This window comes from Hemiscyllium ocellatum, chromosome 42 (assembly GCF_020745735.1).
Source record: "Hemiscyllium ocellatum isolate sHemOce1 chromosome 42, sHemOce1.pat.X.cur, whole genome shotgun sequence".
Taxonomy (NCBI): Eukaryota; Metazoa; Chordata; class Chondrichthyes; order Orectolobiformes; family Hemiscylliidae; genus Hemiscyllium; species Hemiscyllium ocellatum.
This window is the reverse complement of record NC_083442.1, coordinates 9,897,869-9,923,848: the sequence shown is the minus strand read 5'-3', so window position 1 is coordinate 9,923,848 and position 25,980 is coordinate 9,897,869. Positions and strand designations below refer to the sequence as shown.

Here is a 25,980-nt window from a genome sequence, read left to right as displayed (position 1 = left end):
AAGATATTGGAGGAGCTATTCACAAACAGTGGTGTTGATCTAATCTTGTGGGAAGATACATTTAAAATGAGTGTGTTTCTGATGGAATTTATGAAATAGATTTCATATTACTAATCTTTCTTTATTTTGTATATATTCCAGCTCCAGAAATTGTGAATTATGAGCCCCTTGGGCTTCCTGCAGATATGTGGTAAGTCAACAAAGTGCATGGACAATTCTATGGGAAGTGAGTGAAACCTAATGTCATTCCCAGCCCACGCTGGTTAGGTTTTCAAACTACCCTTTCCATCTTTGCTCTCATGGTTTAAATGGGCCAGAGAACTTTTAGAGTGAAGTTAACACATGAGCTTCTCATATTAGATAAAACTGTTGTTTATGATATTATAACTAAAATAAATTTCCATCAATTTTGATAGCTTTACTAAGTTAATATTGTAGAATCCCCAGAGTGTGGAAACAGGCCATTCAGCCCATCAAGTCTGCACCAACTGTCCGAACACCATCCCACCCAGACACAAACCCCTATCCTACCCCTGTAACTCTACATTTCCCACAGCCAGTTCACCAAGACTGCATAACTTTGGATGGTGGAAGGAAATCCATGCAGTCATGAGGAGAATGTGTAAACTCCACATAGACAGCCACCTGAGGATGGAATCAAACCTGGGTCCCTGGTGCTGTGAGGCCTCGGTGCAAATCACTGAGCCCCTGATAGTAATGTGATGATAATAGCACCAGCTTGGTTGCGAGTAGCTGAAATATCCAAATCTTTACTGTCATTGCCAATTTCAGGATCAAAGTGATGGGCTTGAATTTAGTTAGTGTTTAAATGGGGCACTGTAAACAATTTTCTTTCTTCTAATGTAATCAAAGACCACAGTTACTGACCTTATTACGTTAAAATTAAATTTTCATATCACTGAGAGGTTATAATATTTATCTATGCAGTGATTCTTCTGCTGAGGAAAGAAGGAAACTATTGAATCTGTAATTTTAGACATTGCTATCTCTGTATTCTCCTTGACTGGACGCTCGGCCATCGAATATATTCGAGGCTCAGTTTGAGAGACTGAATGTCGAGGTCATGGAAGACTGTCTGTCTGGAAATTAGAGTTGAGGCCATAACCAGATCAGCTGCGATCTTATTGAATGTTGGAGCATGTTCGAGGGGCAAAATGATCTGTTGCTGTTTCTATATTTTATGTCACATTAATGATCCAAGCTGTCTGCTCATCTAACTCTGCCTTCTGGGGCATCCCTAATTTTAATCACTCCCATTGTTAATGGAGACATATCTCTATCACCAAGACCCTGAGCTCTGCAATTTCCTCCCTTGGTCTCACCACCTCACTGCCTCACTTCCCTTCTTTAAAGCATTCTGTAAGTTGAAATTATCCCTTCGCCCAAGCTTTTGGTCACTTGATCTTTACCTTCTAATGTGCCTTGGTATCATATTTTGTCTACTAACGATCCTCTTAACAACTGTTAAATATTTCACAACTTTAAAAGTGCTATATAAATGTAAGTTGTTGTTAATGTTAAATATATTTCTGGCATGTTATTTATGGTGCTTTGAATATTGTGCAGCCTCAGTTTGACATTTTATTTTTGTAGGAGCATAGGAGTCATTACCTACATACTGTGAGTATGTCACAAATTATTTACAAATACTGACATTGTTAGCAGTTTGAGGTGAATGTCACCTTTCTGGTTTTTAACCCGTGAATTTGATTTGTCACCTATCGAACAGGTTAAGTGGTGCTTCCCCTTTCCTTGGTGACACGAAACAAGAAACCCTTGCCAACATCTCTGCAATGAATTATGACTTTGATGAAGAATTTTTCAGCCACACCAGTGAACTGGCTAAGGACTTCATTAAAAAGCTTCTGGTGAAAGATACTAGGTGAGGAATTACACTTGGATCAATTGGTAGTGAATGTTAAGAGAATAGGATTGACAAGATGCAGGATCTTTTGTAATTAGTGTCCATTGATAAAATCATTTAGTCCAGGTGTATCATGGCCACTCCACAAGGTCAGGAACACAGAAATTATTAGCTGGGAAAGCCAAAATATGCAGAAATGAGTTTTGTGTTCAGAATTCTGAACAATTTGGTATAAAAAAATTAGTACTATTTTTAAGTAAAGAACAGGTTATGGTGCAACTTTGTTCAATTAGTCTCCATATGCACAGGGGAGGTTGTCCATCAGTCTACTCCTGACCACCAGTAATGTGTTGAAGGAGTCCTCAATGGTGCTATCAAGCAGCACTTGCTTAGCAATAACCTGCTTATGAACACCCAATTTAGGTTCTTCCAGAGCTGATCAGTTCCACTTTGGTTCAAGCATGGACAAAAGAGTTGAACTCAAGAAGTGCTGTGAGGTGAGAGTGACTGCCCTTGATGTTATGGCAGCATTTGACTGACTGTGACATCAAGGAGCCTGAGTAAAACTGAAGTCAATGGGAATTGGGGGGAATCTCTTTACTGGCTGGAGTCATACTTGACACATTGGAAGATGGTTGTGGTTGCTGGAAGTCGGACATTTTAGCTGCAGGACACCTCTGGAGCTCCTCAGGCAGTGCCCTAGGCCAACCATATTCAGCTGCTTCATCGATTACCTTCCCTCTATCATATACCAGTTGAGGAGTGGAAATGTTCATTGTGCAAGCACCAACGATCATACTTGCAGTTCCTCAGATAATGAAACAGTCTGTACTAATTTGAAGCCAAGTAGATTTAAGTTGACAAGTGGTAAGTAACATTCGCCCACACAAATGGCAGGAGGTGACTATCTCCAACAAGTGAGAATCTAGCCATCACCCCTCAAAGTTCATTAACATCACCATCACTTAATCACGATCAACATCAGAGGGTTTACTGTTGACCAGAAACTAAACTGGTCAATATAAATAAAGTGGAGACAAGAGCAGATCAATGACAAGGAATTCAGCAGCAAGTAATTTACTTCCTGACTTTCTAAGGTATGTTCATATTCTAAAACAACACTGAGGGGAATGTGTCACCATCCAGGGAAAAACAGCTTGATTGGCATCCGATTCATTATCTACAATGTTCACTCCCTCTCCCACCGATGCACAGTGGCAGCAGTATACACCACCTATAAAATCCACTGCATTAACTCACCAAGGCTCCTTCAACAGCACCTTCCAATCCCATGACCACTTCCATTTAGAAGGACAAAGGCAGCAGGAACAGGGAAATACCACCATCTGCAAGTTCATCTCCAAATCATGCTTGAAAATATATTGCTGTTCCTTCAGTGTCACTGGGTCAAAATCTTGGAAATCCTAAACAACACTACACCAAATGGATTGCAGCAGTTCAAGAAAGCAGTTTGCCACTATTTACTCAAGGACAATTAGGTTTGAACAATAAATGCTAGCCCAGCCAGCCATATTTTCGTAAGCATTGTGAAACATTGATTCACACAGCTTGGGTGGGTCTAGATTATATATTACTGAAGCACAGTTGTATATGTTTCTTTGATTGCTGGCCTACTCACTAATGTGCCAATGTCAAGTGACTACATGGAATACAGCATTGCAGTTGATATAATAAATCCATACATTGTCTGTCCCAAAGACTTGTGCCTGTCCCTTGAATGTCTGTCTTTTGCTGCTTGTTATGTACGTTATAGATTTGTGTGAATCAAGAGGTCTTTAGATGACACAAAAATTGGTGGTGTTGTTGATAGTGAGGAGAATGGTCTGAAGCTACAGGCTGATATTAATCAACTGGTAATTTGGGCAGTGCAATGACAGAATTTAATCCTGACAAGTGTGAGGGGATGTATTTTGGAAGTCTAATAAGGGAAGGGGATACACAATGGATGGTAGGTCCCTTGGGAGTACTGAGGAACAAAGGGACCTTGGTGTCCAAGTCCATAGATCCTTGAAAGTGTCAGCACAGGTAGTGAAGTTAGCCAGGTTGTAGAATATAGGATCCTGAAAAAGGGCTCATGCCCGAAATGTTGATTCTCCAGCTCCTTGGATGCTGCCTGACCTGCTGCGCCTTTCCAGCAATACATTTTCAGTTGTAGAATATAGAAGCAAAGAAATCTAATTACGCTTTGGTTAGGTCACAAAATATGCAATTGTGGTTGCCAACTATCAGAAGAACATGCTTGCACTGGAACAGAGTCAGAGGAGATTCACTAGGATGTTGCATGGGATGAAAAGGCTCAGTTATGAGGACAGTCTGGATAATGCTAGGTTTGTTTTCCCTGGAGCAGAGGAGGCTGAGGGTGATCTGATTGAGGTGTACAAAGTTATGAGAGGCATAGACAGAGTGAATTGTGAGAATCTTATCGCATGTCAGATAACTTTAAGACCAGAGGCATAAATTTAATGTGAGGGCAAGTAGTTTGTAGGGGATTTGAGGCACAGCACTGGAAGAGAGAGAACCATTTGTTTAGATTACTTACAGTGTGGAAACAGGCCCTTCAGCCCAACAAGTCCACACCGACCCGCCGAAGCGCAGCCCACCCATACCTCTACATTTACCCCTTATCTAACACTACGGGCAATTTAGCATGGCCAATTCATCTGACCCGCACATCTTTGGACTGTGGGAGGAAACCGGAGCACCCGGAGGAAACCCACGTAGACACGGGGAGAACGTGCAAACTCCACACAGTCAGTCGCCTGAGGCGGGAATTGAACCCGGGTCTCTGGCGCTGTGAGGCAGCAGTGCTAACCACTGTGCCACAATGCCACCCATGTGTTGTTGGTGAGGAAAGTGTAAAGGATTAGCCGAGTGTCAGACTTTGGTCTTTGATTTTTTTTTCTGTTCAAGAAGCTAGACTACCTCATGGGAATGTCACTAAAATACAGTGTTCTATCCTTTCTAAAATAAATTCAGTTAATAGTGTAAAGTTTTTAAGAAAAGGATTTTATTGATCCATTGTTGTTCAGAGACAAGGCATTAATTGTGTCAATTGAATGGGATAACTTCAAGGATTAATGATTGTAAAAGAAATGTTCTCCTTCACACCATCCTAAATTACCAAGACCTTATCCAGATGTCTTCAAAGGCAGTTGGGATTAATCTATATATTAACTCCAATTTAAAAACTGTTTTTAAAAGAAATGAGAGTTATGAAAGATTCCAAAATGCAATTAGCACCAAATAATTGTTCAAATTTTGGAAAGGTCTGAGAATTCAAAAATATCCCAGCATGCCACTTCCCTCCTCGTTTTCTGTTTGTGACTGATAAGCTTCATTCTAAACTAACCATACCATTACTTTCATGGTTATAGACAAATTTCTTTTGTATTTTGCTGACTTTTTATCTGAATTAATAATAAAATAAAATTTTACATTCGTCCATTTCTAATGTTGTTTAATTTTATTCAGGAAAAGGCTAAGCATAACAGATGCTCTTTCGCACCCATGGATAATGGTGAGTGTTGACATTCATGTCAAATTAAATTGCATTTCCTGTTGACAGCTATGTGATGTTGTGAATTGACAGCCTGGACATTAACTTGCATGCACTGAAGTAATTGCAGTGATCTTCATCTTTACATCTCAGTAGTGACATAAAATATTGGTTCCCCGATGCCTTTTAAACCTGACCTTTTCAGATTTGTTTTCCTTTTTTTTCAAGCTATTTTATTTAATGCCTTTCATGCAATGTAATGGGATGGGGAACTGTTTCAAATACTGTTTTATATTTGGCATTGAATTCCAAGTTTGTATCTGCAGCAAATCTATCACATTATAAATCATGGAGCATTGAGAGGAACTGTTTATTTGCAATTCTTGTGTTTATTTCAATCATAGTATACTCATTGAGTATACTGATTCATTTAATTCATCTGTAGTCTGGAAGCCATCTAGAATTCCAAATTTCAATCTGTATTGAACATGAAACTAACCCCATCAGTTTGCATGTTATGGTAAGTAATGAGTGCTGTTTGAAATGTTATTGTGTGTCCAACTGCACAATCTTTAACACAGAAGCATTTGTATGGAGTGCCACTAACTGCCTTGATGTGTGGAGTGCTGAAATTGGACTTGGAACTACTTACCATCATCTAGATTATTGCTACATCTGTGCAACAAAACCATGTGTATTTTAATTACCAATAATATAAAACCCTTCTGTCTGACCCACTGAAGTCTCACCAAAAGAAAGAAGAACAGAGAAACAAGGAGAACAAGAAACAGCATCGCAGGCAGCTGAAGACCAAGCGTCTGAAAGAATACACCATCAAATCCCACTCGAGCATGCCACCCAACAACACCTATGTGAACTTTGAAAGATTTGCCAAAGTGGTCGAGGACCTCTCTATGATGGAGATGACCTTCAGTGGGCTTACTTCATCACATGATTCTCTTCAGGAAGACATTGATGCATTAATTTCAATTTATAACGAAAAGGAATCCTGGTACAAGGAAGAAAATGAAAATGTCCGGCATGATCTTTCCCAGATCAGATACGAGTATCGTAAAGCTGAATCCAAGAAGAAGCAACTCCAGGATGAAATAAAAGGTGTGAATAATGTGCTGAATACAGTCAGTGTAAAATATGATGAACTAAAATCTCATTTTGAATCTCTGAGTCAAGAGATATCTGCTGAATTGAAATGGGTCCAGGAAGTAATCGCCTCTTTTCAGACTGAACAGATCAGTGAAGGATACTTGGATGGAAACTTTGCTTCTGTCTTCAACAAAGATCTGAACGAAACCCTGAAGGATCTGTTAAATAGCACCTGCAATGGAGAACTTATCACCAGCCTAACCACATCAGAGTCAAGTCGTTAAAGTTAACTAGAGGAAGACTGATGACACCAGGTTCATACATGATATTAGGATATGGAATCCAGACCGCCTTAGAGAAAGATAACAGTTTGAGGCAAATGTATTCCAGTTAAAACAAAGTACTCAGGATGCTGGAGATCTGAGACAAAAACAAATTGCTGGAGAAACTCAGAAGGTCTGACAGTATTTGTGGAGGGAGAAACAGAGCTAATATTTCAAACCCAATATATAATATTATAATAAATTTTGGAATGAGACTGGTATGTAACATTGTATTTGTCTGGAATATATAATGTACAAGTATAACAATATTTCAGAATGAAGGAGAGCAATACTGGACTGAATGTTAGCTCGGTTTCTCTCACCAGACCTGCTGAGTTCCTCCAACACTTCCTGTTTTCATTTTATATTAATATTTTACTTCTACTTTATTTAAATTCTGAGTAGTGCAAAATTCAAGTATTCAGTCATCTACATTGAGAACTATTTGTGTTAACCTGTCTATACAATTGGTTTTCAACAAAATAAAATCAGAACAAGTTTAATTTTTGACTGCTTTTCAGCATCAAATTTTAATCAAGTTGAATGAAGCACACTTAAACAAAGAACAATTATTAACAGAAGAGATGGAACAGTAAACTCAGCAGTTCCACTCTCCTAGCCAAGAGCTTACCCTCCAATTTGTGAGTTAGAAAATCAGTGCTACACTGTTGGAGTTATTTTCCAGTGCATTCGTCCTTTCGTTTTAGCTCCCATAGAGAATGGTGAATTTATCAAATGATTAAAACAATGTCAGTGTTCCACAATCTTTTAGTTCTACATATATCTATTTGTGTTGTTTTCTGGAAGAATTTGATCTGAGTGTTGTGGGACTGAAAAATGAGAATTATCCTTTCAATGATGTGACTTTTATCTGTGGATGGCTAGTGATGGATGGATGGATGGATGAGGATGGTGATTATATTTGAGGTGAATTATATATTATACTATATTTGAGGTGAAATACCCTCAATGTATTTAGGATTACAAACCCAAATTGCTATAGCTGGCTGCTTTTAGTTCTTGTTGTGTTTCTTACTGATCAAGTATCCAAGTTCAGCCCGTGGTTGACCTCTTGAATTATCAGCCCATGAAGAAGAGAATTCCTACTGCCAGCTCAGTTGGAATTGAGAGTATGTCACAGACCTCAGACAAGCAATTTGATGCCTTTTTACATCACGCAATAATTCATTATAAACCCTGCTGAACTGGAAAATACATTCAGTAGAGGTCATGTTGACTTCCACGAAAAGTAATTTTTCCTTGCCCTCAAAAGCACAAGTGAGGCCTCGGGTAATTGGACAGATACCTGATGTTTCCTAGGTTTTGAGATATGGATGGTGCCAGGACAGGACTAAGCTAAATTAACATAGTTTATTGACTGCTTTCTTTTGACACAAACTTGGGAATGAGATTGAGAAATTACTGAATTATGTTATGGCATAACATTAAGTATGTTCATCAAATTCTCCTCTGTGCCTAACTGAGGTGTGTTCAACACACTTCCACTGGTGCAGAATTAAAATCAGGCCCATTAGCTCATACAAAACACAAAAGTTCAAACAGTGGAAAGATGAATTTTGTTGTCAGCATTTCAAGTGCTGGAACAATAAAAGTAAATGGTAGGCATCTTTAATCTCTGTCATACTAAACTCTATTTCCAATGGTCGCAGAAAGTTGAGGGTTTCTCTGATGTATCTATCCCCCACACAGTAAGTTTGACTAAGTTAAATCCTGTTCTGTTGGTACGTTTTAGAGTGTGCCTAGTTTTCAAACATCACTTGTGATTTATGATTGCCATTGGAGACACTTTTAGTCCTTGGGCATGAGTCAAAACCACTTTGAGACGGTCTTCTATGCATCCACTGGCATGCACACCCATGAATACACCAGGAATAGGGTATTAATCATTACCTTTCATGATTTTCTAACTGTAGCTATAACAAGTCAACAGTTTCTTCAGCATGTAACAACATCTAAGATAAGAAAAGAACTTGCTTTTGTGGGCGGCACGGTGACACAGTGGTGAGCACTGCTGCCTCACAGTGCCTGAGACCCGGGTTCAATTCCCGACTCAGGCGACTGACTGTGTGGAGTTTGCACGTTCTCCCCGTGTCTGCGTGGGTTTCCTCCCACAGTCCAAAGATGTGCGGGTCAGGTGAATTGGCCGTGCTAAATTGCCCGTAGTGTTAGATAAGGGGTAAATGTAGGGGTATGGGTGGGTTGCGCTTCAGCAGGTCGGTGTGGACTTGTTGGGCCGAAGGGCCTGTTTCCACACTGTAAGTAATCTAATCTAAAAAATCTTTTTAAAAAAAGCATTATTCATAAGGATATTCTGAAGTTCTTTAGAGTCAGTGTAGTACTTTTTGAATGGTGAGTCCATTACATTAACAATTGGACATTCTCCTGGAATATTCAAGAATTACTGTTTGCCGGTCTGGGTACCAAATAAATTTTGCCTTTTGAAACCATTTGAGGAATCAGTCCTGATATTTACTTTTCTAGGGCTTAGAGTGAGAAGGAGATTAACTGACTAAATCATTGGGGTTGACCGATAGACCCTCAGGTAGAAATGCAAGTTATAATGTTTTGTAGTTTATGTGAGACCAATTGGAACAATATCCCTTCTTTATTACAGACAGAGACCAAGGACATACAGGTACAAACAGCTACGCTGTTTATAGGAGTTCATTAATCACTGCAGCTCAGTTAAAACAAATTACATTTTCATAAATGCTTACAAGGTAGTCAGACCTGCCAATATGTACTTGCGTGTCACACGTAGTAATCAATGTTCTGCTCCTCTTAACACTTAATGAAGTTGCTTCCTGTATTTTGTCAGTTCAAAAAATTCAAATTAATGAAGTCTGAGGAGGGTTTAAATAAATGCCAGGGTATTTAATAATTAGCTGAGCTTATCTCTATATTTTTGTATTTGGAAAGAACTTTTCCAGCCTAAATGAGGAGGGTTCAGATGACCAAAAATTGATTTATGCTCAGGGTGCTGACATCATTCCCAGTAAGAAGCTTTCTCAGTGAAACGGACAGACTTTGTTGACAGACTGACATTTAAAAAATTGGCCTCTTTCTTTGCTCTGTACCTGTCTCCATCTGGCCTCTCTTTCTTTCTCTCTCACTCACCCCCTGGCCTTCCTCTGACCCCTCAGTTTCCTGTTTTCCTGTCTCTTGTTTTCTCCACTGTCTATCATTTCTCCCCCTTCCTCCACTGTATGTCTCGCTCTCCTCCTGATCAGGCAGGGAAATCAACGACAAAGTAATCTTTAACACTCCCACCCGCACCATCCCAACCTGGTGGACTGGGTATAATAGAGCTTAATATCCTAGGCCAAGAAAAATTTAGTAAATGCCTTGAATATATTAAACATGACTTTGTCTTGCTGCCCTGTCCCATGTGCCCAAGGGTCTACAGGTCAAGAACTGATCTGTTCAGTCACATGATGATCCACGCCAGAAGCCTTCCTACTCTGAATAGACAACATCCTCGATGCCAGGACCAGCCAGAGATGACTGAGATTGAGCTAGTGTTGAGATGGAGGATCTCATTCTCAATAAAATAATGGAAAAAGGACTAGTGTTCTGCTGGCTGAAACTTGGTATCGGGTATTTGGTACAAATTGCCATTCAGTCTACTGACCTAGGGTTTAGCTTTGCTCGCTGAGCTGTAGGTTTGATATCCAGACATTTCATTACCTGGCTAGGTAATATCATCAGTGGCAACCTCCAAGTGAAGCGAAGCTGTTGTCTCCTGCTTTCTATTTATAGGTTTGTCCTGGATGGGGTTCCTGGGGTTTGTGGTGATGTCGTTTCCACAAACGACATCACCACATACCCCAGGAACCCCATCCGGGAGAAAGATATAAATAGAAAGCAGGAGACAACAGCTTCGCTTCACTTGGAGGTTGCCGCTGATGATGTTACTTAGCCAGGTAATGAAACGTCTGGATATCAAACCTACAGCTCAGCGAGCAAAGCTACACCCTAATCCTCAACCTGAGCTACAAACCTTGCAAAAACGTCTACTGACCATTGGCTCTGAAATTACCCTCCTCTTTTCTTAGGTTATCTAACCTTTGAGATCCTTCTAGTCCTTGCCCCCAAGTGTCTTATAGAGACATAGTGATCTATAGCATAGGAAAAGCTCTTTGACCATTAAGTCTGTGCCAGTCAAAAACAAACACCTATTATAATTCCAATTTCCAGCACTTGGCCCATAGCTTGTGCCCTTGTGATGTCAAGACATACATCTAAATACTTCTTAAATGTTAAGAGGGTTTCTGCCTCTACCACCCTTACAGACAGGGAATTCCTGATTCCCACCACCCACTGGGTGAAAAGGGTTTTCCTCACAGCCCCTCTAAATCTTCTATCCTTTCCCTTAAATCTATGCTCCTGGCCATTGATCCCTCCATCAAAGGGAAAAGTTTCTTCTTGAATACCCTGTGTATGTTCTTCATAATTTTATATGTCTCCATCATGTTCTCTCTCAATCTCTTCTGCTCTAAGGAAAGCAATCGCAGTCTGTTCAATCTCTCTTCATAACTGAAACACTCAATGCCAGACAACATCACGGTAAATATCCTCTGCACCCTTTCCAGTACAAACACATCTCTCCTATAAATGTGGATTCCAGAACTGCACACCTTATTTAACTTTATTTTAAATGCATCCATGACATTTGTATTGATTGGTCCAAGAAGCAGCAAGTTCCACATTTTTTTCTCTTGAACTTACCATTGGATCAGTAGATTACTCACAATTTTGGAGTTTGCTTTCAGATCCTGATTAGTTTATTGGTTGTTTTATTGGTGGGTTTCAAATTGTGCCAATCTGAAATCTGAGTGGTTTCAATTTCTGGCAAGTGTCAAAGGATATCATCATTTATTCAATTACATTATACTCTGAATAGCATTGTTTAAATCATCAACAAGTTCATGGGATCAGATAGCCTGTTTAAGAATAACAAACATCTCCCCATTTTGTGACCTTGAACTCACCTCATTCTGAGTCTTTAACTCCAGAATGCACTAAGGCTTTCCTTTAGATTAGGATTTCTAGGATTGATCCCATGGTCACCCTGAGGTTGTGTTGCCAATGAAAAGAATGTTGAAGGTCAAGTAAAGGCTATTTTATCCAACATCTCACTGCATAAAGATGGTGGTTTCTAAAGGAAAATCTCAAGGAGTGATCATTTTAATCTCTTGTGTGATGATTACTTTCTTTTGTAAGTATATATCACTTGGTGTCTTGCTGTGTTTTCTGTCGCTATGTCTTATCTATTGTAAATAAATTTGATTATCACTTTTAACCTGAATGCAATGGTGTGATTATGATCGCACTATGTGGAGTCAAAACACAATCCAACTTGGTCTATAGAGTGAGATACTGCAGTTAAGAACATAGAACAGGCCCTTCAGCCCACGATGTTGTGCCGACCACTGATCCTTATGTATGTACCGTCAAATTTCTGTGACCATATGCATGTCCAGGAGTCTCTTAAATATCCCCAATGACCCTGCCTCCACAACTGCTGCTGGCAACGCATTCCACGCTCACACAACTCTCTGTGTAAAGAACCTGCCTCTGACATCCCCTGTATACTTTCCTCCAACCATCTTAAAACTATGACCCCTCGTGTTGGTCATTTCTGCCCTGGGAAATAATCTCTGGCTATCAACTCTATCTATGCCTCTCATTATTTTGTATACCTCAATTAGGTCCCCTCTTCTCCTCCTTTTCTCCAATGAAAAAAGTCCGAGCTCAGTCAACCTCTCCTCTTAAGATAAGCCCTCTAGTCCAGGCAGCATCCTGGTAAACCTCCTCAGAACCCTCTCCAAAGGATCCGCATCTTTCTTATAACAGGGCGACCAGAACTGGATGCAGTATTCCAAGTGCAGTCTAACCAAAGTTTTATAGAGCTGCAACAAGATCTCACGACTCTTAAACTCAATCCCCTGTTAATGAAAGCCAAAACACCATATGCTTTCTTAACAATCCTGTCCACTTGGGTGGCCATTTTGAGGGATCTATGTATCTGCACCTCAAGATCCCTCTGTTCCTCCACACTACCAAGAATCCTATCCTTAATCCTGTACTCAGCTTTCAAATTCGACCTTCCAAAATGCATCACCTCGCATTTATCCAGGTTGAACTCCATCTGCCACCTCTCAGCCCATCTCTGCATCCTGTCAATGTCCTGCTGCAGTTACAACAGCCCTCTATACTGTCAACGACATCTCCAACCTTTGTGTCATCTGCAAACTTGCCGACGGATCCTTCAATCCAAGTCATTAATAAAAATTACAAACAATAGAGGCCCAAGGACAGAGCCCTGTGGAACAGACTTCCAGGCAGAATATTTTCCTTCTTCTGCTGGCCAGCCAATTCTGTATCCAGACAGCTATGTTCCCCTGAATCCCATTCCTTCTGAATGAGCCTACCATGGGGAACCTTATCAAATGCCTTGCTGAAGTCCTTATACACTACATCCACAGCTCGAACCTCATCAACTTTTCAAGTCACATCCTCAAAGAGCTTGATAAGGTTTGTGAGGCATGACCTGCCCCTCACAAAGCCGTGCTGACTACATTTAATCAAGCCATGCTCTTCCAGATGGTCATAAATCCTATCTCTCAGAATCCTTTCTAACACCTTGTAGGTGACAGACGTGAGACTTACTGGTCTGTAATTGCCGGGGATTTCCCTATTTCCTTTCTTGAAGAGAGGAATTACATTTGCATCTCTCCAGTCCTCAGGTATGACTCCAGTGGAGAGCAGGGATGAAAAGATCTTCGCAAGTGGTGAAGCAATTACATTTCTCGTTTCCCAAAGCAGCCGAGGACAAATCTGGTCCGGCCTGGCCACTTGTCAATCTTAATGTTTGACAAAATTTTCAGCACATCAGCTTCCTCTATCTCTATCTATTTCAGCATACACACCTGCTCTTCTTAAGATGAGATTGTTTCACATGGATGATGATGGGATAGTGTAAGCTTAGATTAGTTCACAGGTCAGTGCAACATTGAGGCCGAAGGGCCTGTTCTGTACTGTATTATTCTATGTGGTACCTGAAATTCTTGCTCTGCCTCTGTAAACTGCTTGCTCATTAAACATGTTGGGGGGGGGGGGATGGGAAGCACCAATGAAGATATTTCAACTGAGAAATCTTGAACCTTTTGGGTATAGTATGTATTTATATTCAATTGAACAAAGTCTTTTTCAAATTGGCAGGCAGTAACTTGTGGGGTTCCACAGGGATCGGTGCTGGGACCCCAGCTATTCACAATATATGTCAATAATTTGGATGAGGGAACAAAATGTAACATCTTAAAGTTTGCAGATGATACCAAGTTAGGTGGGAGGGTGAACTGTGCTGAGGATGCAGAGATTCTTCAGCATGATCTGGACAGGCTGGGAGAATGGGCAGATCAGTGGCAGATGTAGTATAATTTGGATAAATGTGAGGTTATATACTTTGGAAGCAAAAACAAGAAGGCAGATTACCTGAATAGCAGAAATTTGGGAGAGGGGAGTGTGCAGTGGGACCTGGGAGTCCTTGTCCTGAGTGTCCTAACTCCAGTCGCTGAAGGTAGTCATGCAGGTGGGGCAGATGGTATAGAAGGCAAATGGTATGTTGGCCTTCATTGCAAGAGGTGTCGAGTGCAGGAGCAGGTATGTGTTGTTGTAGTTATACAGGGCCTTGGTGAGACTGTACCTAGAATATTGTGTGCAGTTTTGGTCTCCTTTTCTGAGGAAGGATGCTCTACTTTCAAGGGAGTGGGTTTACCAGGCTGATGTGTGAGGAGAGATTGACATGCTTAGGATTGTTTTCACTGGAGTTCAGACGAATGAGTGGGCATCTCATAGGGGCTTATTAAATTCAAACAGGACGAGGCAGGGTAGATGCAATGAGGATGTTCCTGATGGTGGGTGTGTCCAGAACCAGGGGTCACAGTCTGTGGATTTGGGGTGGACCATTTAGGATGGAGATGAGACATTCCTTCACCCAATGAGTGGCGAGCCTGTTGAATTCATTATCACTGGGAATATTTGATGCCAGAACGTTGAATGTATTCAAAAGGCTTCTAGATGTAGTACTTGGGGTGGATGGGATCAAAGGTGACAGGGAGAAAACAAGATTAGGCTATTGAGTTGGATGATCAGCCATGATCATGATGAATGGCAGAGCACACTTGAAGGGCTGAATGGCCTTCTCCTGCTCCTATCTTCTATGTTTCTACATAAAGCACATTTATTCACATCTAATTTCTGGGAAGGAAGAAGAGAAGTGCAAGGTAAACTATTTTATTACTACATTGTCCTTTTGGTTATAACTGGCCAGATATACTGTCACAGACAAATGGAATGGGGGTGAATTTAAATTATGATTGCTTTTTCTCTCAAATCCAAGACAGCAAGGTAATGCTTGACTTGCTCCTTTCTATTTTCATTCCTGTCCCTTACTGAAATAGGCTGAGGTCTGTTTCTCAAACCCTGTTCTTATTTTTTAAGGTTTAGTCTTGGGAATAAACCCATAATGAAATCAAAAGCAGAGTTTGTTAACCACAAAATCAAAATGCTTCACTACTTCATTCACGCACACAAGCATAAAAGGGAGAAAGATGGCAACGCTCACATCCCATGAATGAATAATGAAAAAGAAAGAGAATGGAAAAGAACGACAGTCTAAAATATGAATTTCTTAAAAATCAAAGCTGTCAGTCTTCGTTTACATGACCAAGAATGTATAACACCTTTTGATCTATGAGTAGAATTGGACTATTCAGTTTATCAAGTCTGCTCCACCATTCGGTTATGGCTGATATGTTTCTCATAGAACGTAGAACATTACAGTGCAGTACAGGCTCTTCGGCCCTCCATGTTGTGCCAACCCGTGAAACAAATCTGAAGCCTATCTATCCTACACTATGTTCATCCATGTGCATGTCCAATGACCATTTAAATGCCCTTAAAGTTGGCAAGTCTACTGCTGCTGCAGGCAGGATTTCCCATGCCTCTACTACTGAGCAAAGGAACTACTTCTGACATCTATCACCCCTCAATTTAAAGTTATGTCCCCTCATGCTAGCCATCACCATCCGAGGAAAAAGGCTCTTACTGTCCAACCTATCTAACCATCTGATTATCATATGTGCCTCAATTAAGTCACCTCTCAACCTTCTCTCTAATGAAACAGCCTCGAGTCCCTCAGCCTTTCCTTGTAAGACCTTCCCGCCATACCAGGCAACATCCTAGTAAATCTCCTCTGCACCCTTTCCAAAGCTTCCACATTCTTCCTATAATGTGGTGACCAGAACTGTACACAAAACTCTGAATACGGCCACAACAGAGTTTTGTACAGCTGCAACATGACCTCCTGGTTCCAAAACTCAATCCCTCTACCAATAAAAGCTAACACACCATATACCGCCTTAATAACCCCATCAACCTGGGTGGCAACTTTCAGGGATAGCCCCATTCTCCTGCTTTCTCCCTGTAACCTTTGATCCCTTTATATGTCACAAACCTATCTATCTCTATCTTTAATGCACTCAAAGTTTTGGCCTCCACAACCTTCTGCGGTACCAAGTTTCATAGATTCACCACTTTCTGGTTGAAGAAATCCCTCCTTGTCTCAGTTTTAAAGGAAATGAGTGTCTCCGACACGTGGATAATCTCCTCCATGTCCACTCAATCCAGGCCTCTGAATATTCTGTAAGTTTCAATAAATTGCCCCCCGACCCTTCTAATATCCATCGAGTACAGACCCAGAGTCCTCAACTGCTGCTCGTATGACAAAAGCTCTTTATCTCTGGGATCATTCTTGTAACCTCCTCTGGACCCCCTCCAATGCCAGTACATCCTTCCTTGAGATACAGGGACCATAACTGCTCATGATATTCCAAATACAGTCTGACCAGAGTCTTATAGGCCTCAGCAGTACATATCTGTTTTATATTCTGGCCCTCCCCATGATATGAATGCTGTCCTCCCCATATGCCAGCATGTTAACTTTTAAGAGAGTCCTGAACTAGACTCCCAAGGCCCATTTATGCTTCAGCTTTCCAAAGCCTTTCCCCATTTAGAAAAGAGTGTAACCTCAAGCTTTGCCACACTGTATCCCATCAACCTCTTCTTTGCTGAAGTCCCAGACTGTTCAAGTTCTTCTGCAGCTCCCTATTTCCTCAACATTACTTATCTCTCCACCTCAGTACCTTTGTCCTGATCGTTATTGTATAATGTGAATAGTCATGGTCCCACCACTGACCCCTGTGGATCTCAACTAGTCAATGCTTGCCATTCTGAAAATGACTCCTTTATCCCTACTCTTCTGTCAATCTGCCAATCCTTTATCCATGCCAGTGCCATGCTCCTAATACCATGGGCTCTTATCTTATTTCGCAGCCTCCTGTGTGGCACCTTGTTAAAGGCCTTCTGAAAATCCAAATAGATTACATTCACTGACTCTCCTTTGTCTAACTTGCTTGTTACATCCCCAAATAATTCTAATAGATTTGTCAGATATGATGAAGCTGTGCTGATTCAGCCCTATTTTACCATGCACTTTCAAGTACACTGCAGTCTCAACCCAGTTGGTGGGAGGTGGGGATTATGAAACAAAACTGCCTACATATGAGTTTTGGCTGAGAAACTCACCGCAAAGCTGATTGGTGAAAAGAAATGTGGCACTTTAAACCTACTGCTGGGATTGCCTGATACAGGAAAGTAGAAACAGTTTTGCTTCCTACAATCTCCACACTATCCCATCAAAGATATGACAAAAATAGATACTTCTAGCAACTGCAAGATTGTTAGACCATTAATTATTTGCTGACTTTAGTTGGTGCAGTGACTGTGCTACCAAATCAAAAGGGAACCTGAGGAGCAACCTTTTTACACAGAGGATGGCATGTATATGGAATAAGCTGCCATTGGAAGTGGTTGAGACGGGTACATTAACACCATTTAAAAGGCATTTGGACAAATACATGGAGAGGAAAAGTTTAGAAGGATATGGGCCAAGTGCAGGAAAATAGGGTTAATGTTGATGGACATTTTGGTTAGCATGGATCAGTTTGGGATGAAGGGCGAGTCTCTGGTGCTTTCGGACACTATCAGTAACGCCGTCCTCCATCTCAGTGGATAGAAATATTGGGGAAAATGCTACTACTCAACAGAAACACCCAGCCCCAGAAATTGATGAAGGAATTTTTTTTGAGTGTTTGTGGGAGTGGTGGGGTGGGGTGGAGGTAATGGTTGATATATTACAGGTAAATATTGTTTCCTGTCCCCGCATGTAGCTTTAATTTTGGAAAAACCTCTATATTTGGTATAGCAAATGAATCTGACTTGACAGAATCAATTGCTCTGTAGGACACATGATGAAGCTTATGAGACTGTAACAGTGACAGCTTTCATAATACCAGCATAGCCAGAGAATTCTCGCTATCTCACTCCCTTCCCCCCTCTTTAAAATAAAACAATCAAAGGCCTGACGTTAATGGAAAATGTATAGCTAGCTACAAGGAGAAAGTGAGGACTGCAGATGCTGGAGACCAGAGTTGAAAAGTGTGGTGCTGGAAAAACACAGCAGGCCAGGCAGCATCCGAGGAGCCCTTCAGGAAGAAGGGCTTATGCCCAAAACGTCGATTCTCCTGTTCCTCGGATGCTGCCTAGCCTGCTGTGTTTTTCCAGCACCACACATAGCTAGCTACAAGTGCATGTTTTTGGTGTGCAAAAGAAGTAAGGAGCAAGAGCTAATGCATGAGATCGGCATTGCTGGATGGTTAATTAGGTCTTCACTTGTCTTTCAAGAAGCATTTGCTACTTTTCCTCAGCTCCCCTCCAACCCTCTGACTAATTGCTTTATTCATTCTGTTTTTTCAATTATTGACCTATGATGCGAATGGGACTTTGTCTGGACTCCGCAATATTTTATCCACCTTAATAAAATTTCCCTTCAGCCTCCAAAGAAAATAATCCTAGCTTATCTAATCTTTCTGCAGATCTAAAATTCCCCAAACCTGGAACCCTCCTAATCTCATTAGTGTAAAAGCATTCTTCTTGTAATGGGTTACACACTAGAACTGTATGCATTTCTCTAGCTGTGGTTTAACTAGACGTGTCGACAGGTCTAGCAGAACCTCCTTTTTCCTATATTTTACACCTCAAAAGAAATGAAAGTATTCCATATTGGGTGAGTCACTCTCTGACTCCCAGAATCATCAGCGAATAATAAATGCTGTGAACTGAAGTCCATTTAAGTGTCCTGCCGTGACATGACCATGTTCATTCGGGAAAGGAATATGATGAGGACAAGAACAATATAATAACATCCTGTCAAAATGGTGAGATATCCAAACCAGAGAAACAGAAGGCCAGTGAAAAGTGATCTGCAGATGAGGTCTGATAAGATATTGGAAGGTTTTAGAGTTAGAGTCAGGCTTTTGCAGCTAATTTCACACAGGTTGAAGTCAAAAGAAAAGGCGACCGAACAAGGTATAAAATAAGCTGCTGATTTGCTATTACCTGCTTTGCATTAACAATGAAGTGTGTCTCTCCAACTGCTTATGGGGCAGGAACTAGACAGCAGTACTCTGGATTGTCTCAGCTTGTTCATTTAGAGTTGAGAAATGGTTCTACATTGTAAATGTCTACATTTAAGACGATGAATTTCAGAGTATCCAGATTCAGCAAGATTCATGCGCAAAAATTAAATGCATGTGTGCCACATATTTATGTCACGACTTTTGAGCAGGTTACTCTGTGGAGAGGTAATGCCATAGGGAAATAAGGGTGTTGCATATTACTGCCACACCTTTGTCTACATGGCCTATTAACTTTCCTGAAACAATTCCAACCACTGATTACATTCAACAACCCACAGGGACCTCTACAGCAGAAATAATAAAGTAAAAATGTGGTTAAGCCAATTGAGCACTGATTTATTTTTTTTCCCAATTGGTGAACTGGATTTTTAGAAAGGAAGCAGTGCTATATGATCAGCTTTACCCTGGTACAATATCAATCAGCAGGATTTCAGTGAATGATGGTTCAAGAGGGGAACTTAAATCTCTGAAGTTAAAGTGGATTCAAATCCTGCCCCATCATGCAATATGATCATGCTAGTTGAACGCTTCAATGCCTTTCACTCATCCTATCTCCAGAACACTCTGCACCATTGGTAATCAGAAATCTATCAATCTCTATCTTAAACATACTCAAAGACTGAACTTCCACAGCTTTCTGTGCTGGGGCGATCCAAAGGGTCACCACCCTCAAAAATAAATTTCTCCTTATCTCCTAACCGCATGGCAATTCTCTTGTTTAAAAATTGTGCCCCTGGTTTTAAACTCCTTAACCAGGGCAACAGCCACATCTGCCCTGTCTATCCCTTTAAGTATTTGAAGTTTTAATCTGATCACTTCTCATTCTTCAAATCTGTAGAGAATACAGGCCCAGTTTGCCCAAATTTTCATCACAGGACAGTCCCATCATCCCAGGAACAAGGCTGGTGAACCTTTGCTACATTTCCTCTAAGGCAATTATATCTGTTCTGAGATAAGAAGACCAAAACCTTTCACAATATGCCAGGTATGGTCTAACCATGCTCCAGTTCAAAAGAAGAAAGAATTTACTACTCCTGTACTGAATTCCCCATGCAATTAAGGCTAATATTCCATTAGCATTCCTAATACTTTGCTGCACTGCATGTTAGGCTTTAGTCAACAAGGACACCTAGATTACATTAACATTACAGTCTAGAATTGAAGAAATGCAGGACATTGGTTAGGCCACTTTTGGAATACTGTGTGTAATTCTGGTCTCCCTTCTATAGGAAGGATGTTGTGAAACTCGAAAGGATTCAGAAAAGATTTACAAGGATGTTGTCAGGGTAGGATGGTTTGATCTACAGGGAGAGGTTGAACAGGCTGGGGCTGTTTTCCCTGGAGCATCAGAGGCTGAAGGGTGACCTTAGAGATTTATAGAATCATGAGGGGCATGAATGCGGTAAATAGACAAGGTCTTTTCCTTGGGGTGGTGGAGTCCAGACCTAGAGGGCATAGGTTTAAGGTGAGAGAGGAAAGATTTAAAAAGTACCTAAGGGGCAACTTTGTCATGTAGATGGTGGTGTGTGTTTGGAATGAGCTGTCAGAGGAAGTGGTGGAGGCTGACACAGTTACATCTGGATGGGTATATGAATAGGAAGGGTTGAGAGGGATATGGGCCAATTGCTGGCAAATGGGACTAGATTAGTTTAGGATACTCTCTCTCGGCGGAGCAGGTAACGGCTGTCTGGTGGTGTTTTTTTTAAATCGCGGTATAGTCCAGTTATTGTTTTTTTAAGCACTTAGCAGACCCGGAGGCTGGTGTCGTGCTAGCTTACCTGGGAAGGTTTTTTTTCTTATAAAAGCGCGCAGGCGAGGAACCTGAGGCACTACTGGGGTAGAGCCTCCCACCCGCCCTCCTCCTCTAACCTAATAATAAGACCCGTTGTGGTAAGCAGGTAAGTAGGAAGAGGGGCGAGGATGTTAGGCAGGCTTTCAAGGAGCTAGATTGGAAGCTAAGAGCTAGAACGAACAGAGTTGTTGTCTCTGATTTGTTACCCGTGCCACGTGATAGAGAGTCGAGGAAAAGGGAGAGAGAACAGTTAAATGCTTGGCTACAGGGATGGTGCAGGAGGGAGGGATTCCGGTTTCTGGACAACTGGGGTTCTTTCTGGGGAAGGTGGGACCTCTATAAACAGAATGGTCTACACCTGAACCTGAGGGGCACCAGTATCCTTGGGGGGAGGTTTGCTAGTGCTCTTTGGGAGGGTTTAAACTAACTCTGCAGGGGCATGGGAACCTGGACTGTAGCTTTAGGGTACAGGACCTTGAGTGTAGGGAGGTTAGGAACATGGCATCGATCTCGAAGGGGGGGGTGCCTGTAAACAGGAAGGTGGCTTGAAGTGTGTATACTTCAATGCCAGAAGTATAAGAAATAAGGTAGGTGAACTTGCAGCGTGGGTTGGTACCTGGGACTTCGATGTTGTGGCCATTACAGAGACATGGATAGAACAGGGACAGGAATGGCTGTTGCAGGTTCCAGGGTTTAAATGTTTTAGCAGGGTCAGAGATGGGGGTAAAAGAGGGGGAGGTGTGGCATTGCTTGTCAAGGATAGTATTACAGCGGTGGAAAGGACGATGGAGGAAGAATTGCCATCTGAGGTGGTTTGGGCTGAGGTTAGAAATAGGAAAGGTGAGGTCACCCTGTTAGGTGTTTTCTACAGGCCTCCTAATAGTCCGAGAGAAGTAGAGGTTAGTATTGCGAGGATGATTCAGGAGAAGAGTGAAAGTAGCAGGGTGGTTGTTATGGGGGACTTTAACTTCCCAGATATTGACTGGGAAAGCTATAGCTCGGGTTCGTTTGATAGGTTGGTGTTTGTCCAATGTGTGCAGGAGGGTTTCCTGACACAATATGTAGACAGGCCAACAAGAGGTGAGGCTATACTGGATTTGGTTCTAGGTAATGACTAGGTTAGACTTGGAGGTAGGTGAGCACTTCGGGGACAGTGACCACAACTCGGTGACTTTTACTCTAGTGATGGAGAGGGATAAGTGTGCACTACAGGGCAAGAGTTATAGCTGTGGGCAGGGAAATTATGATGCAGTGAGGCATGACTTAGGATGCGTGGTTTGGAAAAGTAGGCTTCAAGGGAAGGATGCAATCGATATGTGGAGCTTGTTCAAGGAGCAACTACTAAGTGTCCTTGATACGTATGTACCAGTCAGGCAGGGAGTAAAGGGTCTTGTGAGGGAGCCGTGGTTTAATAAGGAATTGGAATCCCTTGTGAAAGGGAAGAAGGCGGCCTATGTAAAGCTGAGGCGTGAAGGTTCAGTTGGGGCGATTGAGAGTTATAAGGTAGCCAGGAAGGATCTAAAGAGAGAGCTAAGAGCAGCGAGAAGGGGACATGAAAAGTCCTTAGCTGGTAGGATTAGGGAAAACCCAAAGGCTTTCTATAGGTATGTCAGGAATAAAAGGATGACTAGGGTAGGTATCGGTCCAGTCAAGGATAGTAGTGGGAAGTTGTGCGTGGAGGCGGAGGAGATTGGAGAGACACTAAATCAATACTTTTCGTTAGTATTCACTCAGGAACAGGACACTGTTGTTGATGTGAATATTGAGTCACAAGTGATTAGAATGGATGGCCTTGAGGTATGTAGGGAAGAGGTTTGGGGAATACTGGAAAGGATGAAAAGTCCCCTGGGCCTGATGGCATTTATCCTAGGATCCTCTGGGAAGCTAGGGAGGAGATAACGGAGCCATTGGCCTTGATTTTTATGTCGTCGTTGTCTACGGGAATAGTGCCAGAAGACTGGAGGATAGCAAATATGGTCCCCTTGTTCAAGAAGGGGAGTAGGGATAGCCCTAGTAACTATAGGCCAGTGAGTCTCACTTCTGTTGTGGGCAAAGTCTTGGAGAGAATTGTAAGGGATAGGATTTATGAACATCTGGATAGGAATAATGTGATCAAGGATAGTCAGCATGGTTTTGTGAAGGGCAGGTCGTGCCTCACAAACCTTATTGAGTTCTTTGAGAAGGTGACCAAGGAAGTGGACGAGGGTAAAGCAGTAGATGTGGTGTATATGGATTTTAGCAAGGCGTTCGATAAGGTACCCCATGGTAGGCTAATGCAAAAACTACAGAGGTATGGCATTGAGGGTGCATTAGAGGTTTGGATTAGGAATTGGCTGGCTGGAAGGAGACAGAGGGTAGTAGTTGATGGTATAGGTTCATCTTGGAGTGCAGTTACTAGCGGTGTTCCACAAGGATCTGTTTTGGGACCATTGCTGTTTGTCATTTTTATAAATGACCTAGAGGAGGGGCTTGAAAGCTGGGTGAGCAAGTTTGTGGATGACACGAAAGTTGGTGGAGTTGTGGACAGCGAAGCAGGATGTGGCAGGTTACAGCGGGATATAGATAAGTTGCAGAGCTGGGCAGAAAGGTGGCAAATGGAGTTCAATGTAGTTAAGTGTGAAGTCATTCACTTTGGTAGGAGTAACAAGAAGATGGATTACTGGGCTAATGGTAGACTACTTGGTAGTGTGGATGAGCAGAGGGATCTTAGTGTCCATGTACACAGATCTCTGAAAGTTGCCACCCAGGTAAATAGTGCTGTGAAGAAGGCATATGGTGTACTGGGCTTTATTGGTAGAGGAACTGAGTTCCGGAGTCCTGAGGTCATGTTGCAGTTGTATAAGACTCTGGTGCGGCCTCATCTGGAGTATTGTGTGCAGTTTTGGTCGCCATACTATAGGAAGGATGTGGAGGCATTGGAACGAGTGCAGAGGAGGTTTACCAGGATGTTGCCTGGCATGGTAGGAAGATCGTATGAGGAAAGGCTGAGGCACTTGGGGCTGTTCTCATTGGAGAAAAGAAGGTTTAGGGGAGATTTGATAGAGGTGTTTAGGGGTTTAGATAGGGTTGACAGTGAGAACCTTTTTCCGCTAATGGAGTCAGCTGTTACTAGGGGACACAGCTTTAAATTAAGGGGTGGTAGGTATAGGACAGATGTTAGGGGTAGATTCTTTACTCAGCGGGTTGAGAGTTCATGGAATGCCCTGCCAGTAGCAGTGGTGGACTCTCCCTCTTTATGGTCATTTAAGTGGGCATTGGATAAGCATATGGAGGTCATTAGGCATATGTAGGTTAGGTAGGCTTCGGTCAGTGCAACATCGAGGGCCGAAGGGCCTGTACTGCACTGTATTTTTCTATGTTCTATGTTCTATGATATCTGGATAGCATGGATGAGTTGGACATCTCTATGAATCTATGTAGTCTGCACATGTGTTTCTTCTACTAAAGTGGATAACCTAACATTTTTTCCCATTATATTCCATCTGCCATTTTCTTGCCCAATCACCAAATCTGTCCAAATTCTTTTTAAGTTACTTGATATCTTCCTCAGAACACACACTCCACTTGGTGAATAGCTAAGGGCCCAAGTACTGACCTTTGTGGTACCCCACTAGCGTATCAATTCAAGAGAAATCATTTATTCCTACTATCTGTTTTCTGTCTGTTAGCCAATTATTTATTAATGCCAGAACATTATCTCCCATCCCATATGCTTTAAAACATTTATAACCAGCATCCGGTAGAAAGCCATCAGCTCTCGTTTATCAACTTTATTAGTAATTTTTTAAAAAAACTCCAAGGTGTTTGTCAAGCATGATTTCCCATTCACAAATCAATGGTTTTCACAATTTGATCATTACCAACCAGGTGCCTTTCTCCCATCCTTTATAATAAATTCTAGAATTATCCCTCATATTGATGTAAGGCTGATCCCTAAGTTCATCTCTCTACTTAAATAGTGTGATGATGTCAGGTATCTACTAATCCAAAGGAATCATTTCAGAATGTTATAGAATTTTGGAAGATAATTACCAATGCATCAACAGTCTCTATAGCCACCACCTTCAATTCTCTCAGATGTAGATCATCAGGTGCTGGAGATTTATTATCATTCAACACCATTAATTTCTCAAGTACAATCTTCCTACTGATCCTAATTTTGTTTAACTCCTCAGTCTCACCAGAAATTTGAATCTCTAACACTGGGAAATTTATGGTATCTTTCTCCGTGAAAACTGACACAAAACAATCATTTTGCTCTCTGTCATTCCTCTATTCTCCATCATAAATTCTTCTGACCCTATTTGTAATGGGTCCACATTCGTTTTAACTAGTCATAGAGATGTACAGCATGGAAACAGACCCTTCGGTCCAACCCGTCCATGCCGACCAGATATCCCAACCCAATCTAGTCCCACCTGCCAACACCCGGCCTATATCCCTCCAAACCCTTCCTATTCATATACCCATCCAAATGCCTTTCAAATGTTGCAATTGTACCAGCCTCCACCACTTCCTCTGGCAGCTCATTCCATATATGTACCGCCCTTTGTGTGAAAAAGTTGCCCCTGAGGTCTCTTTTATATCTTTCCCCTCTCACCCGAAACCTATGCCCTCTAGTTCTGCACTCCCCGACTCCAGGGAAAAGTCTTTGCCTATTAGCCCTAACCATGCCCCTCATAATTTTGTAAGCCTCTATAAGGTCACCCCTCAGCCTCCGATGCTCCAGGGAAAAC

General features: G+C 41.7%; 1 protein-coding gene across 4 annotated transcripts in view; it reads left to right on the top strand.

Moving 5' to 3' along the window:
* dapk2b (death-associated protein kinase 2b) overlaps positions 1-25,980 on the top strand; it is a 156,552-nt gene that overhangs the window by 116,570 nt on the left and 14,002 nt on the right. For 2 of the 4 annotated variants that reach the window (XM_060853574.1, XM_060853572.1), the window contains exons 6-10: positions 142-190; positions 1,615-1,641; positions 1,751-1,903; positions 5,378-5,423; positions 6,146-7,275. In XM_060853574.1, coding sequence (XP_060709557.1) covers positions 142-190; positions 1,615-1,641; positions 1,751-1,903; positions 5,378-5,423; positions 6,146-6,790 — 920 coding nt within the window. In that variant the 3' untranslated portion in view covers positions 6,791-7,275. Of the gene's footprint in view, positions 1-141; positions 191-1,614; positions 1,642-1,750; positions 1,904-5,377; positions 5,424-6,145; positions 7,280-25,980 lie in introns of those variants that run through there. The other 2 variants (XM_060853575.1, XM_060853576.1) reach the window with 2 other exon arrangements.